Source organism: Balaenoptera physalus, assembly GCF_965194825.1.
Source record: "Balaenoptera physalus genome assembly, chromosome: 12".
In the NCBI taxonomy this organism is placed as follows: Eukaryota; Metazoa; Chordata; class Mammalia; order Artiodactyla; family Balaenopteridae; genus Balaenoptera; species Balaenoptera physalus.
Window position 1 is genome coordinate 56,134,954 of NC_138897.1, and position 15,513 is coordinate 56,150,466.

Consider the following 15,513-nt stretch of genomic DNA (forward strand, 5'->3'; position numbering starts at 1 on the left):
ACCATGCTGAGCTCTGCAAAGAATGCATAAGCATTAACCTTCCTGATTAGATTTTTAGGCTTTTGTAATATAACCAGTAGCTGCTACAAGGAAATGATAGCAAATTGAAGAATGTGGTTTTTAAAAATTGTATTAATAACCTCTTTCTGGGTTTTTTGCATCAGTTAAATGGCATTAATTGTTTAGAATAGACGACACACATTTGTACCCAACTATAAAACAGTATGTGTTGATCAGATCTTCTCCAGCTGACCTATTGTAACTCTTAAATAAATTGTGGATCAAGGGAACTTTTTTCAGTAACTATCAGATATGCCAAGGGAAGATGAATGTAATAGTGTTTCTTGTCTTTAACGGTAACCACAGGAACTGTGATGTTGATCACAGATTCACAGTCTGCAAATGAAGCCAGTGCTTGCTTTTGTGCACCCAGCTAACTTTCACCATAGGAGAAAAAAGAGAAAACAGTAGCACTGGCGCAGCACGCACGTGGGCAGGGGTATTAAATATGTATAGACTGAAAATGACAATTTTCTATTAATAAATTATGAGTGATAACATTTGGTTGCGCAGTGCATGTTTTCAGTGGTCCCCAATTGACTTTTCTCCTGCCTTAAACGTGTATTTACAGGCTATGTCTGGAAAAATGATCCAGCATACAGTTTCTGTGGTGTTTCAAATTGCACAATGTAGGTATTCTCCCTCTCCCCCCCAAAAAAAGTCAATTGCATTTTTATGTTGTTGGAGCTCTCAAAATAGAGTAATGTACGTTTTAAAGAGAACACTGCTTGTCCCTAATGTGGTACCACGAGTAATTCTGCTGTGGTTGAGCTGAGCTTCAGAAGCACTGAAAAATTTATAAGGTGAAAAGCATGTGTACCTATATCACCTTGGCACTTAGGTCTGATTTAGGGGGAGCAAAAGTGTTTTGGGGATGAGTCAGTTGAGATTAGCAGTACCAAGTAGGGAAGATTCACAGGCTAAATGTATTACCCTGCCTTCAACAATGTGAAACTAATATTGGTAAGGTCAAGGTTCTCAGAATATTTTCTTATTGCTGTAACCAACCAGCTTTACAGCGATGATTTTCTTGCTTCTTATTCTTGCTTCTTAGTTTCCTTTAAAGGGAAACTAAATAAAACTAACTTCAAAATTACATTGTTAATGTAATAAATGGTTTTATCTGATTTTTTCATTTTGGACTTCCAAATCTATACTAAGATGGGATGCAACGTACATCATGAAACTCTGTATTTATGTTTTGCTTTTAGGGATCTAAATATGTAGAAATTTCAAATTACAAGGAAAAATGAATGCTGTCCCTTATTTTTACAAGCTTTTACTTACTAAGAAGATGTCCTTATTGGTCTGATTATGTGAGGGCTGTGTGCACTTAGATTGCTGAACGAAAATCAGCTTGTGGTTTCCAAATGTTCATACCATCTGGAGTTTTTAAGCAAAAGCAGTTTTTAAAATATATTCTTGGGGGGCTTCCCTGGTGGCGCAGTGGTTGAGAATCTGCCTGCCAATGCAGGGGACACGGGTTCGAGCCCTGGTCTGGGAAGATCCCACATGCCGCAGAGCAACTGGGCCCGTGAGCCACAACTACTGAGCCTGAGCGTCTGGAGCCTCTGCTCCGCAACAAGAGAGGCCGCGATAGTGAGAGGCCCACGCACCGCGATGAAGAGTGGCCACCACTCACCGCAACTGGAGAAAGCCCTCACACAGAAACGAAGACCCAACACAGCCAAAAATAAAAATAATAAATAAATAATAAATTAAAAAAAAAAAAAATATATATATATTCTTGGGCTTCCCTGGGGGTGCAGTGGTTGAGCGTCAGCTTGCCAATGCAGGGGATGCGGGTTCGAGCCCTGCTTTGGGAAGATCCCACATGCCGCGGAGCAGCTAGGCCCATGAGCCACAACTACTGAGCTCTGTGCATCTGGAGCCTGTGCTCTGCAACAACAAAGGCCACGATAGTGAGAGGCCTGCGCACCGCGATGAAGAGTGGCCCCCGCTTGCCGCAAGAGAAAGCCCTTGCACAGAAACAAAGACCCAACACAGCTAAAAATAAATAAATAAATAAAAATAAATAAATAATAAAAATAACGGAATTCCTTTAAAAAAAAAAAAAGAAAATATATTCTTAATGGGTGCATTTTATAATTTCTCGATGAATTTAATCAAGCCTACTAAAAGTTTGAATAAATCAGGAATCTAACTCCTCAGATATATATTGTGTAATGAGTTATTAGAAGTAATTAATGTAGTTGTAAGGTACGTGTTTGACATGTTGAATGTATTTAAAATTTAGAGAGATTTATTTTTATTAATCTGTACGTGATTAACTAAGGGTTATATTCAGTTTCTAAGGCAATTTTCTCTCACCTTTTTCTCTCTGTTAGGAATATGTCTCAATTATTACAGTGTATCAACCTATGAAGTAAAAGTTTTGATGGAAACATTAAAGCATATGTACTGTAAAAATCCTTTATTAGTTTAACTTTGTCTTCTTCTTTTTTCCTTTTCCAGAAAGCACAGACATGCCAACAGAGACTAGACAGGGAAATTTCCAACTTTCTCAGAATGATTAAGGAGTGTGACGCGGCTAAAGGTAAAAAAGACACACCCCACACCCCACTCTTGAACACAACCCATTATCATAGATGTTCACCCTTTGGTTGACTATACATTTTAGATAATTTTGGGGTTTGAATTCAGAATTGTATTTGAAAAAGTTAAAGTTAACCTTCTGGGGCTGTGAATTCGTTTAGGCTACGTAGTGAGACTGTTTATGAATCCCAGAAGACTTGGATTTTGCGGTCAAATTGTCTTGGGTTTGAATCCTTGTTCTGCCACTTATTAGTTGTTACTTTTGAGCAGAACATTTAATTTCTCTGAGCCTCGGTTTCCCTATCTATAAAATGAAGGGGTTGGTAGTCTTTTGCCATTCTGTGAATGTATGTGTGAATTTGTCTAATTATTAATCTCCCTTTCAAAGGTAATTTTTTATGCCTTTACTCTCCTTTAGTTATGAATTATCAGGAGTTAATTATAAATACTCCAAAAGTCAAAATACAATCCAATACAAAATACAAAATCCCAATATAAAATCCAATACACAAATTAGGTTTTGAGAAAAAATTATTGATTACTTTATAAATTAAACAGTTATCATGTTCCTTAGACTTAAGACTCTTAACAGTTGCTTTAGATTTTAGCTGTGATGTGTTTATAAATAACTCCACTAAAATATAATCAACTGAGTTGTCTATGAGTTTGTGATTAACTACTCATTTTAATCATGATCTAGTTTGTGTGTGCCCAGGGAATGTGAAGAAATGTTAATATTAGAGTAAACTGAACATAAATGTTCTGTATCTGTCCAGATATACCTTGGGCATCCCTTTACTTCAGTTCAACAAACACGTATTTATATGAGTGATGATAGCTTTGGGAAGGACAGCAGTCAAGTCACTTTGATTATTAATTGCAAGCAAGAATATTTTATTACTTAAGGCTGTTCATCCTCAGTGGGCTTTTTAAATAATAACAGCTTCATTAGACATAATTCACATAAGCCTAGAATTCACCTATGTGGAGTATACCATTCAGTGGCTTTTAGTATATTCACAGAGCTATGCAACTGTGACCATCAATGGGCTTTTAAAATACCATCCTCATCAAAAACCATCAAAACTAAGCAGAGATACTAACAACATTTAAAAGATACAGAAACTGTACAGAGTGAGATGAAATATAAGGATTAATTTCTTTCACTTGGACCAAAGAAAGAAATTATATGAGAACTACAACTAAATTACGTTGTTTTTTTCTTTTAAACCTCGAGTCAGATCTCTTGGTTCAGACCATTGGTATGACATGTCACTCATAATGATGGCATGCATCATTTGTGCTCTTGGAGACATACATGATACTCAGTACCATAAGAGTGATTTCATTTTGGACAGTGTCATCTGGGAAACTTTGAAATATTTGACTGTGATCTGACAATACTATTTCATATATCTACAGTAGAAGTCAGTGGGTTTATACATAAACAATTATAGACGTTATTTTCTGAAAGACTGGTGTAGATAAATAAACCTACATTTTATGTAAATACTAAGTAAATAGGGTTGAGATGATTTCGTGAATGGAATTGGAGTTTTGAAGGTAACCGAGTCTGCTCTTAATGCCAAGGGATTGTACAGAATCATCTTGTACCATGTGTTGTATTAAAGGAAGCTGATAGATACACATCGTGTTCCAGACTGCCTACATCGTCTGCCAGTGACTTCTCAGGATGAAAAACTAAAATGTTTGTGGGCGGAGTCCAGCTCTTGTGGTTGAAACTGTTAGTTGTCTTACATTTTAGTACGAAATTATATGAACATGAACCTTAAGACTCAACGCCCTTCTTCCTTATTGCGTCTTCTACGGTACCTGTTCTGCTCTGCACCACCTCAATCCAAATCACTGCAGCAGCCTGTCCTTTAGTCTCCCTGCCTTTGGGAACCTCCTGCATTCCATCCTTCAAGGGAATTGAATCGGAAGCCTTTCAGGAACTCTTCCAACTCAAATTCTGTGAAATACTGCATTATTGCTGCCAGATTAATTTTAGAAAGTTAACTTTTTAAAAAAATTATTATAAATTTTTTTTTTTTTTTTCTGTTGAGAAAATCTTTTAAGTGTCCTTGAAACTACAGAATAAAATGCAAACTCTTTATCCTGGCATTTAAGGACTTTCATAGCCCGATCACAAACTGATTTTTTAGCTTTATTTACAATTCTTCTCCCCCGTGACCCCCGTAAACACTTTTGACCAAACACTGTGTCTTTGGTCTGAAATGTCCTCTATTAAAATAATGCTTTTGTTTTCATGAGTGGACCTTAAACCTAATTTCTGCCTGGATTAATGCCAAATTTATGTATGTGACATTGGCAACACATCATTCAAGGTGCAAAGAATGCTGTTTTAAAATCTCTACTATTTTATCTTTACCAAAAGCCTGGTAGCAAAAACAAATAAAACCACTCAAACTTATAAAACTTTTGGAAGACTTCCAGAAAGCCATGCAGTCAATCTTTTCTCCCCGACAACCTTAAATTTACCCTTAGGTGTAGCAGCCAGGTTTTGACTATTATAAATAATGTTGTATTGTACATTTATATTTAATCACATCACTTTATTACCATAGGATTCTTGGAAGTGGGATTAATGGGTGAAAGTATATTAACATTTTTGAGCCTATTGATATATACTGCTAAGTTAATTTCCAAAAAAGATATATTACTTTACATGCCAAGTTTAATGCATGTACTTTATTGCATGTTACTAAATGTATATAGTAAATCCCTGGTTAAAGACATTAGCATGTTTTCAGTTATCTAAAAGAAAAAAATCTTAAAAGGAAAAGCACTTTTATTCAACCCACTTAAAACTCTCCTCAAAATTCTAGGCTTTGAGTAAATATTCTTATCACCACCTTCACTGTTGCCACCCCAGTCTAAGCCACGCTTGTCTCCTACACGCACTATTAAAACAGCCTCCTGACTCAGATCCCACCCTTGTCCCTACCGTCCCTGCCCCGGGGATCTTTCTAAAGCATCAGCGGGTTGATGTCCTTTGCTCAGAACGTCCATTTGCTTCCAGGTCTTCTCACTTAGAGTGAAAGACAGAGTCCTTCTAATGATCTGCAGAGCCTTGCAGTCCCCTCTCATCTCTGTCTTCATCTCCTGCTTCCCCCGCCTGCCTCTCTCCAGCCTCACTGGCCTTCTTGCTGTCCCTCAAAGCTGCCTTGGGCCTGGGCGGGTGTTCTGGCACCTCTGCCTGTAAGGCTTTACTCCAAGGTTCGCCCTCCCTCCCCAGGTCTCTACTCCAGCAGAACCTTCCGACTGAGGCCCTCTCTTGCCTCCTGCACTGGTTTGCTCCTCCACGGCTGTTCTCTGCCCTGCTTGGTGCCCTGGGCCCGCGATCACTGTCGACTTTAGAAGTATCACTAGGGCATCTTTGCTCTTGGCCCTCTGATTGGGTCCAGCAAATGGGAGGTCCTGTGCGGAGATGGGTGGAGGGGTGGGAGGAGGAGTAGGTCGGGGTTACCCTGCTCCCTCCTGCCGGCTGTGGTCTGACCCTGCTGCTGGGCTCCACCCGGCCCAGGACCCCATTCTGTGACTCCCGCTCCTACTGTACCTTCCCTTGGCCCCTCTGTCCCAGGGTAGTAACTGTCCTGCATGCCTCTCTGTTAGTTCACTCACGCTCCTCATCTTTGTGAGTCATCTCTTTTTAAAATTCTTTTCAGTTACACTTTGACTTTGCCGGCTCTTCCTGCCAGGACATTACTGATACCAAGTCCCGGCTAAACTTCCAGCTCCAGCACGGGCTATCCCCTTCCTTGTGTTATTCTTCTCTTTGTCACTTATCAACCTTCCTATATATGTGTGTGGAGTTGATTGTCTGCCTCTCCTTTTGGAATGTAAACTCCACGAAGGGAGGAACTTTGGTCTGTTTTATTCACCGATTATATTCAGCTCCTAAACAGTGCAGGGCATGTGGTAGGTGCTGTGCTCGCTTGCCTCTTTCTCCCCCTCTCCTTCCTCCCCTCCCCTCCCATCCACACACACACACACGCATTTTGAGTGAATAAAATGAATAACATATTTAGCTAATAAATTTATAACTTATTTCTGTTGAACTCAGGGAGAAACAAGTACTGCATTTGTTCTGTCAAGTTAATGAGTGAACAGATTGTACCATTCGGTGAGACCTTATAGAGACAAACAAATTGGGGAAGAAGCTGTCCACACTGGAGAGTGTTTTGCATTCTTTTACCAATAGGGGTTCCGCAGTCAGTGCCATTGGTTTTTATATCCTACTCTTCTCTGGATTCAGTGTTTTTCCTGAGGCAGACTTCTGAGTAGTTCTTCCACTGAGGACCTGTGGGTGGTTGAATTTCTCTCTCATCTAGATCTTTATTTTACCCCCGCTGCGTTAGTTACCGTCCATTAGCATTTTGAAGATGTGATTCCAATTTCTTCTGGCTTCTGATAGTCTAATGATGATTCTTTGGTGAACAGTCTTTTTTTTTTTTTTTTCTTTTTATGTTCACTTACGGCTTTTCAAAGATCTCCACTTTGTCTTTGGTGTTTTGCAGTTTTAATCTGTCTTAATATCTGCTGCTTGAGACGGTTTTTAATTCAAAGACTCATTCATTCTTTCTTCAATCTGGGAAAGTTCTTCGCCATTCTCTCCTCACACTGTGCTTCTTCATTCGTTCTGTTCTCTTCTGCTGAAACTCCTCGTGGGTATGTGTGGAACCTTCTTATTTATCCCCCCACCTCTTAGTTCCTCATTCTCTTTCTATTTTTCTGTTACATTCTGAGCAGTTTCCTCAGATCTGTTTTCTAGTTTCAGTTTCCTTCTCAGTTTGATCTGTTTTGTCTGTTTAATCCTTTGACTTTCTGATCCTAATTGTATTTCATAATTCTAGAAATTCTGGGTGGTGGTTTTAAAGTTTTAATGTTTTTCCATAGAAGCCTGCTCTTTCATGTTGCATATATTTCGAACTTTATCTCTCATAATTTTAAGCGTGTACAGTTAAAGCCCTTTTCAGCATGTTCTTACATCTCAAGTTGTTGTGGCCAACTGTCCCTTGGGGTGGATCGTGTCCTTCCTTCAGGGTGGATTTTAGCTTTTTATTGAGAGCTTGTTTTTTTCTGCCTCCTGGATTATGGAAGTGTCCCTACACAGTAGTTCTGTGTCTGCTTCTGTTGAGGATGTAATAGTTTTAAAATTGGATTGCATATCTAGATGCAGCATGAGCTAGGGATTTCTATTTTTCATGATTCCCACCCACAGTACTAGGCAGAAAATGCCCTTCTTCACTGCTTCCCTGAGCCCATTTCTGCTTTCACTGGGGGTCAAGGCCTTGCTCTGCTTGGTGAGACCAGAGCCACATCTCCCCCTCATGTAGGTGTGAAGGCACGGCTTTCAGCCCCTGCTTTATCTCCTAGCTGACCTCTGACACCCCTGTGCTTGGCCTTCCCTACCATGCCCTCACTGGCACGCACCTCTTCTGTCAGCCTTGACTTTTCTGTTAGTTTCCAGCATATCTGGGATTTTGTTCTTTCAAACTCTGCTATATATTATTTTATTATTATTTTATCAGCATCTTTATGGGTTGGGATTAGAGGGATGTTTCTCCATCAGCTTAGTAAGCCAGGTACCACAAGTGTCCCATGCACTTTCAAATGTAAAGTATATCAGTAATCCACAGATTGTATTATCTAGAATAACAGCAGCCACATACAGCCTTTTTTTGTGCATTGTTCTGTATACTTTGCATATATTAACTCTTTTATTCCTTATGACAACCCAGTGTTAGCACATAACAACTATTATGTCCATTTTATAAATAAGCTAACAGGGACACAGAGAGCTTAGGTAACTTGTCTTAGGTCACACAGCTAGTAAAATACCAGACGGGGTGTGCCCCTAGGCACCCTGGCTCCAGAGACTGCTCTTAGCCAATAATGAGTCTGGGCTGAATGGAGAAATCTATATTTACTCCTAAACTTTTGATCTATGAACTAGAAAAGGTTACAGATTTTCATCCCTAGATCTGCATCTACGGTGAAAGGTAGAATTTGTTGAGGACAGTCACTTGGCTGCTGTAGTTGAGGTGCTGTTCAAATCCTTATAGTCTCCCATTCAGAAGTTCAAGGGGACGGTGGGATTGATGCAGGGCTGAAGTTTCCAGCTCGCAACAAAGAAATCCCCTTTATTTTTCCTGTCAATTTTTTTCTTCTCCTTTCTTGTCCTGAGGTTCTTTCTGGTATTTTTCATCTGAAAGAACACATGACCGTTTGATACAATTTCCTGAGCCCAAACCTTGGAGTCATCTTAACCTTGGAGCACATCCTTCCTGCGCAGCACGTTCTGTGTCTCCTTTGTCTCTCCATTGTCCCCTTCTCTGTCCCCCCATCAGTACACTGACGTAGGCCACAGCCGTCCTGCCTGTAGGTTGCAGCCCCTCTTGTCTGGCCATGCTGCCTCCAGGTAGTGTTCCATGGTGTGGTTTGAGAGGTGCCTCTAAAGACAGATCAGGTCTTGTGGCCTTCAGTGTCTTAGGGTAATTGCACTCTACCTTGACCTGTGTCTCCTCACATCAACAGTCTCACCTCTCACCTCTTCCTTCCTCTTACTCAATGTTCAGTAGCACTGAACTTTTCTCATGCTTTACGGTCTTGTTCCCATTGTGTGAAGTACTAGCTTTTCCTCATCTTTTAAGTGTAGCTTCTAGAAACTTCTTGGCTTCTCTAAGATGGGCCTAAGTGTTCTTACTATGTGTTTCCAAATCACCCTCCACCTTCCCTGTCGTGGCACTAATCCCCTTCACTGTAGCACTTTGTGTTTCCATCTTCCCCTCTGGGCAGACCCAGCCTCCTCAGGTCTTAGAAAGGGCGGGAAGAGCAAGCAGAGCTCAGGCCACCACAGCTGCTCCTGCCCAGGCCTGTCATACAGGGCACTGGAGAGGGAGCTGCTGTCCCAGGTCCAGGCTTCCTTTCAGGCAGCCAGGTTGAGGAGTCAAATAGAGATGCAAAGTGGTTATGAAACTAAGTGATTTATTACTCGTATTTATTTTGCCCAGTCTATAGGAGAAAACATCATCAAATTCTCTCACTCTTCACGTTATTTGTTGAGGCACAGACCCTACTAGTGCTTCTCTCTTGACTTTGCTGGAGGCAGAGCTCCCTGGGTCACATGTGACTCTACCTGAATCATTTACTTTGTTGACTGGTTTTTCTCACAAGATCACTACCACAAATAAGGTTAGGAGCTCATTGCCAGGACAGTACAGTCAGGAGTGATGCAAATCCAATGATAGCCTTTATTTTTTCCCAATTTATTTATTTATTTATTTATTTTTGGCTGCGTTAGGTCTTCGTTGCTGCGCGCGGGCTTTCTCTAGTTGTGGCGAGCGGGGGCTGCTCTTCATTGCAGTGCACAGGCTTCTCATTACAGTGGCTTCTCTTGTCATGGAGCACGGGCTCTACGGGCTCAGTAGTTGTGGCACTCAGGCTCAGTAGTTCCTGGTTTGCAGGCTCAGTAGTTGTGGCGCACGGGCTTAGTTGCTCCGCGGCATGTGGGATCTTCCCGGACCAGGACTCAAACCCATGTCCCCTGCATTGACAGGAGGATTCTTAACCACTGCGCCACCAGGGAAGCCTTCCGTTCACTCTTATTTGCAAAAGAATGCAAAATACATTTCATAGTTCTGCTGGCTTCTTCCCTGTTTTAACCCCAAAAGGTCTTCCTAACTGGTACACTCTTTTCTAAAATTTTAAATTAATTCAATTTATTTTTTCCAACAAATATGTTTTTCCCTCTTACTATTCTAAAGACTCCCTCTGATCAATACTGTTCATTCAATAATAATTGTTTTATTTTCTGTTTTCCTTGCTAGACTGCAAGTTTTGTAAGGACAAAAACTGTTTCTCAGTTACTTACGCACTATCTCCAGCAGCTGGAGTGTAGTGCCTGCCATATGGTAGCCACTCAATAAATGGTAGATGCAAATCCTCTAACCTCTCGAGTTCGCATAACTCTGAGACTCTCTTCTTCTCAGGACCAGTATTTTCAGTACTATCTGAAAATATTAGTTATAGATATTTTGGATATGTTCGTTTTATTGGGCATTGTATTTAACAATAAAAAAGCTTATTCTTCAAGATGAGGCTCAAGTCCCATTACTTTTATCAAACTCCACTTTATTACTGCATCCCATAATGGTAACTCTTTTCTCTGAATATGTAACATTTTTTATGTATGTACAATTTGTTTGCTATTTATATCTTATAACATTCCTTTTATTATCTTCTTATTCTTACTTAACTCATGCTTTAACTCATTTAACACATGCTGTTCTGAACTATATATTTTATACTTTTGTTGCAACTAGCGTGCTGTATAGATGTAGACATACAGAGCGAATGGTCAGTGGTACTTGTTTAGTGGGTGATTGATTTCAAGCTAATCATCTTAATTTGAACAAGAAACAGATAAATTTATATTCTTACATCTTATATAACGTTACCAATCTCGATTTTTTTTAAGTTATGGCTTTATGTAGTAGAAGTTTTTTAGAAGAATAGTTGATTTTTATGTGCAGACATCTTTTTCTCCATTATGAGGAGAGAGTACTGATTTTCTTGAGGCATTTATATAATTCCAGTTGAGTATGAGATAACTTTAAAAACACCTCTTCTCATGCAGTTTAGACCATGTCTCTCATGCACGTAGTCAGATGCACTGCATTTTTTTCACCACAAGAGAGAAATTGTCTTATTTTGATATTTTCTTTATTTCCTATGACCTTAGCTTTGTCACGAGATAGTTTTGGGACTGTTTATTCTCTGTGCTGTTTGTGTTTACCATAAAAAAAGAAAACACACTTAAGGCAGCACTGTTCCTGGAAGGACTAGGTTGAGGAAATGAAATGCCATTCATCCAGTTTATTTTTTTTAAATATCTTATCCCCAGTGATAGAAATATTTGAGTGAATGTTGAAAAACAGGCAAACTATATTTTCTTATGCCTCAAGTAAAAAGAAAATGTAGTTTTAAATAATTTATCAATCTGCCCTAATTAGACAACCTGTAGTAATATAAATGAAAATGTTTGTATCTTACATATTTTTAAACTAAAATACAGTAACTCTTTTGATGTAAAATAAAATAATCCAAAACTATTTGGATTTTCTGTGTAAGCCATGGGAATAAAATATTTTTATTATTTTCCTTAGTCTTTTAACATTTGAGTCGTTTCTTTGTACAAAGTTCAGTGCATGGTCTTTGGGGGCTTAAAGAGGTTTAGAGTTTACCGAGGGTAGCAGAGATTCAGCATACGTACAATAGCCATGTTCTCTATTACAAGTGGATGTGGCTACTTTTGGAGTCCAGTAGGAGAGGTCACATCCCACAGTGATATTTAAGGAAGGCTCAATGGGGAGGATAGCATTTAAACTTGGCCTTGAAAAAAAAAAGGTTTTAGTTAAGTGGGGAAACTTCTGAATATGAATAATTATTATTTCCATTATTCACGGAAGATGGAACATCTTTAACAAAGGTTTAGAAGCAGTAAAATATAATAGGTTAATATTTCTAGGAAAACAAATATTTCCAGGAAAACCGTCTGGCTGAAGCTGACTGTTTAAGGAACGATTTAAATGTTAGTCTAAGGAGTGTGGACTTTTTCTATATAAGGAGAACAATGGAAGTTTTCTGTATTAGGGTTTAGTTTGTTAACAACAAGAAACAAGCTCTTCCCCACTAGTTTTAAAACTTACCCAATTAAAAATTGTACAGTGTAATCATGAAAACGACAGATTGTGAGCTTTTTATACATGTCTCTAAAGTTAAGCTTTTCACATATGATCTTCCAGCATCTTTCCCGAGTTCAACAATATTTTTAGTACAAAAGATAACTTTTTTTTTTTTTTCAAATTAACAGTGTCCAGTTCTCAGAGTAGGCCAGATATGTTAACATACTGGCCTTTTTGCATTTATTTATTACGGCTCAGTCTCTAAATATTAGTTGGCTAAAACATATTTTGCAGTGATTTCCCAGTTGGTAACTTTTCTAGAAGCTTAGCAGTTTTCCTTTTATGTAATCAGTATGCAGATGACATTGTATAAGAGGCACGTCAGTGTGAACCGACTGGCCCTGATATGCAGCACTGCCCAGAGTATTTGCCAAAGTCCATGGTTTTTACACCGTCCCACCGTGCAAGTTAATATTAATTCTGACATCTTGTTTGAATACTAGATTGTTAGACAAGTTATGTAACTTTTGACTCTGTTTTGGACAGAAGAATTTGACACACTCTGAATAATAGATTCTTATAAAAACTTGTCTTAATATATATTTCTTGGAATATCTTTTGAAAGCTTGCAGAGTCAGTTTTGTTTAAAAATTTGTAAAATTCTCCTTAAAATTTATTTAGAGATTTAATGTTTGTTTTATGCTAATCAACAAGTATCTTAAGTGAGGTATCTAAAACATAGACAAAATTGGAGATGGTTAAGCATGTGATGGCATTTAATAAAAAGAAATGTATCCATGAATGGCTATGCTACCTATCCTTTGTGCCATGAAAATGGAAGATTTCTAGATTACCCAGATAATTTATGGAAGGCAGAGGCTGTGTCTGTTTTTTCTTGTGCATCTCCTCACATCCCTGGTCCCCAGCTCTGTGTAAAACATCTGTTGAGGTACTATTTAAGTCACATGGCATCTAGCATATGGTACTGTCTTTTGCTATTTAGCAACTAAGTACAGAATAAATCTTTACAGTGTGTATCAAAGATTCAAAAAGAAAAAGTATGTAAAGTCAAAATTATTTTAGAATATAGTAGTTTTCAATTATTTGGGTATTATTAAGAATAGCTAGGAAATTCTATTCCATAAGATGAAAAATATGATAAAATGTCATTTGGTGTTTATATCCAGATATTAATGAAAGACTCTTATTACTTTCATTCATTCTGACATTTTCCTTCTTTTTTCTTTTTTTATAAATTTATTTATTTGTTTTATTTTTGGCTGCGTTGGGTCTTCGTTGCTGCACGCGGGCTTTCTCTAGTTGTGGCAAGCGGGGGCTACTCTTCGTTGCGGTGCAGGGGCTTCTCACTGCAGTGGCTTCTCTTGTTGCGGAGCATGGGCTCTAGGCGCGCAGGCTTCAGGAGTTGCAGCACACGGGTTCAGTAGTTGTGGCTCACGGGTTCTAGAGCTCAGGCTCAGCAGTTGTGGAGCACGGGCTTAGTTGCTCCGTGGCAAGTGGGATCTTCCTGGAACAGGGCTCGAACCCGTGTCACCTGCATTGGAAGGCGGATTCTTAACCACTGCGCCACCAGGGAAGTCCCTGACCTTTTCCTTTTGTTGCCCACTTTTGCCTTATGAGTTTTGAGAAATAATTTTTCCAAGAAAAGGACTTGTCTTTGCTAAAATAAATCATGTTCATATAAAAAGTTTGGAAAATTTAAAAAAGAACAAAACAGAGCAATACAACTTTATCACTTAGGATAATGGCTAAATAATTTGTCATATGTTCTCTGTAGATTTTATTTTTCTTTCCATTTCCCATTTGAAAACTTTTGTTTCTTGATGGGACCCACTATTTTATGGCCTAATCATTGCAAATTGCTGGCATTTGGATTTACCTGATTCTTTGTTTATTGACCTTGTTTACCATGTTTTAAGAATAGTGTTTTAGGTAAATCAAGATTACTTAAAATACATAGGATGCTCCAGATTTAATTGTCTTTCTCTTTTTTTTTTTTTTTTAATTAATTTTTATTTATTTATTTATTTATGGCTGTGTTGGGTCTTCGTTTCTGTGCGAGGGCTTTCTCTAGTTGTGGCAAGCGGGGACCACTCTTCATCGCGGTGCGCGGTCCTCTCACTATCGCGGCCTCTCTTGTTGCGGAGCACAGGCTCCAGACGCGCAGGCTCAGTAATTATGGCTCACGGGCCCAGCCGCTCTGCGGCATGTGGGATCTTCCCAGACCAGGGCTCGAACCCGTGTCCCCTGCATTAGCAGGCAGATTCTCAACCACTGCGCCACCAGGGAAGCCCTGTCTTTCTCTTTTAAGTTATTTTTTCTTAAAACTTTCTTAATTTTTTTAATTTGATGGACGGGACAGATGTAAAGGATCTAATGTATAATCAACATAAAATCCCAAGCTATTTCAACTGTACACTTCTGTCACATTAATCTGGACAGGATATGACATTTCACTTGTTTAAGTGATGTGTGTGTATTTTACAGCTTTCTTTTGCCAACGTTATGTTATTATGTTTTGTTTGTTTGTTTGTTTGTTTTCCATAATGGTAAAGTGGATTAAGATTTTCTTTAAGGGTTCAGGGGAAATACTGATATTATCATTTATTTCCCAACTTAACACATACTGAAAGATGCTGGACCTTGACAGGGACATATTTTTGAGAGTGAAAGACGTATTTATACGAAACATTTATCCAAATAAGAAGTAGAGGAGGGCTTCCCTGGTGGCGCAGTGGTTAAGAATCTGCCTGCCAATGCAGGGGACAAGGGTTCAAGCCCTGGTCCGGGAAGTTCCCACATGCTGCGGAGCAATGAAGCCCATGCGCCACAACTACTGAGCCTGCGCTCTAGAGCCCGCGTGCCTAGAGCCCGTGCTCCGCAACAAGAGAAGCCAACGCAATGAGACACCCACGCACCACAATGAAGAGTAGCCCCCGCTCACCGCAGCTAGAGAAAGCATGCATGCAGCAAGGAAGACCCAACGCAGCCAAAAATAAATAAAATAAATAAATAAATGTTTAAAAATCATATTAAAAACCTATTAATGAGATTTAAAAAAAAAAAGTAGGGGAAGTTGAGTTAATGCCGCCTTCAGATCTGTTAGCCATCATTGTCAACTACAGGATTATTTTTGTCTCTTTTTAGCACTTTGCCTTTGAATAAAATT

The 15,513-nt window shown here is 39.1% G+C and overlaps 1 protein-coding gene across 3 annotated transcripts in view; it reads left to right on the forward strand.

Annotated features, from left to right (window-relative positions):
• Positions 1-15,513, forward strand: part of OSBPL1A (oxysterol binding protein like 1A) — a 215,755-nt gene that overhangs the window by 71,982 nt on the left and 128,260 nt on the right. For all 3 annotated transcript variants that reach the window (XM_082417820.1, XM_082417822.1, XM_082417821.1), the window contains one exon: positions 2,536-2,617. In XM_082417820.1, coding sequence (XP_082273946.1) covers positions 2,536-2,617 — 82 coding nt within the window. The remainder of the gene's footprint in view (positions 1-2,535; positions 2,618-15,513) is intronic.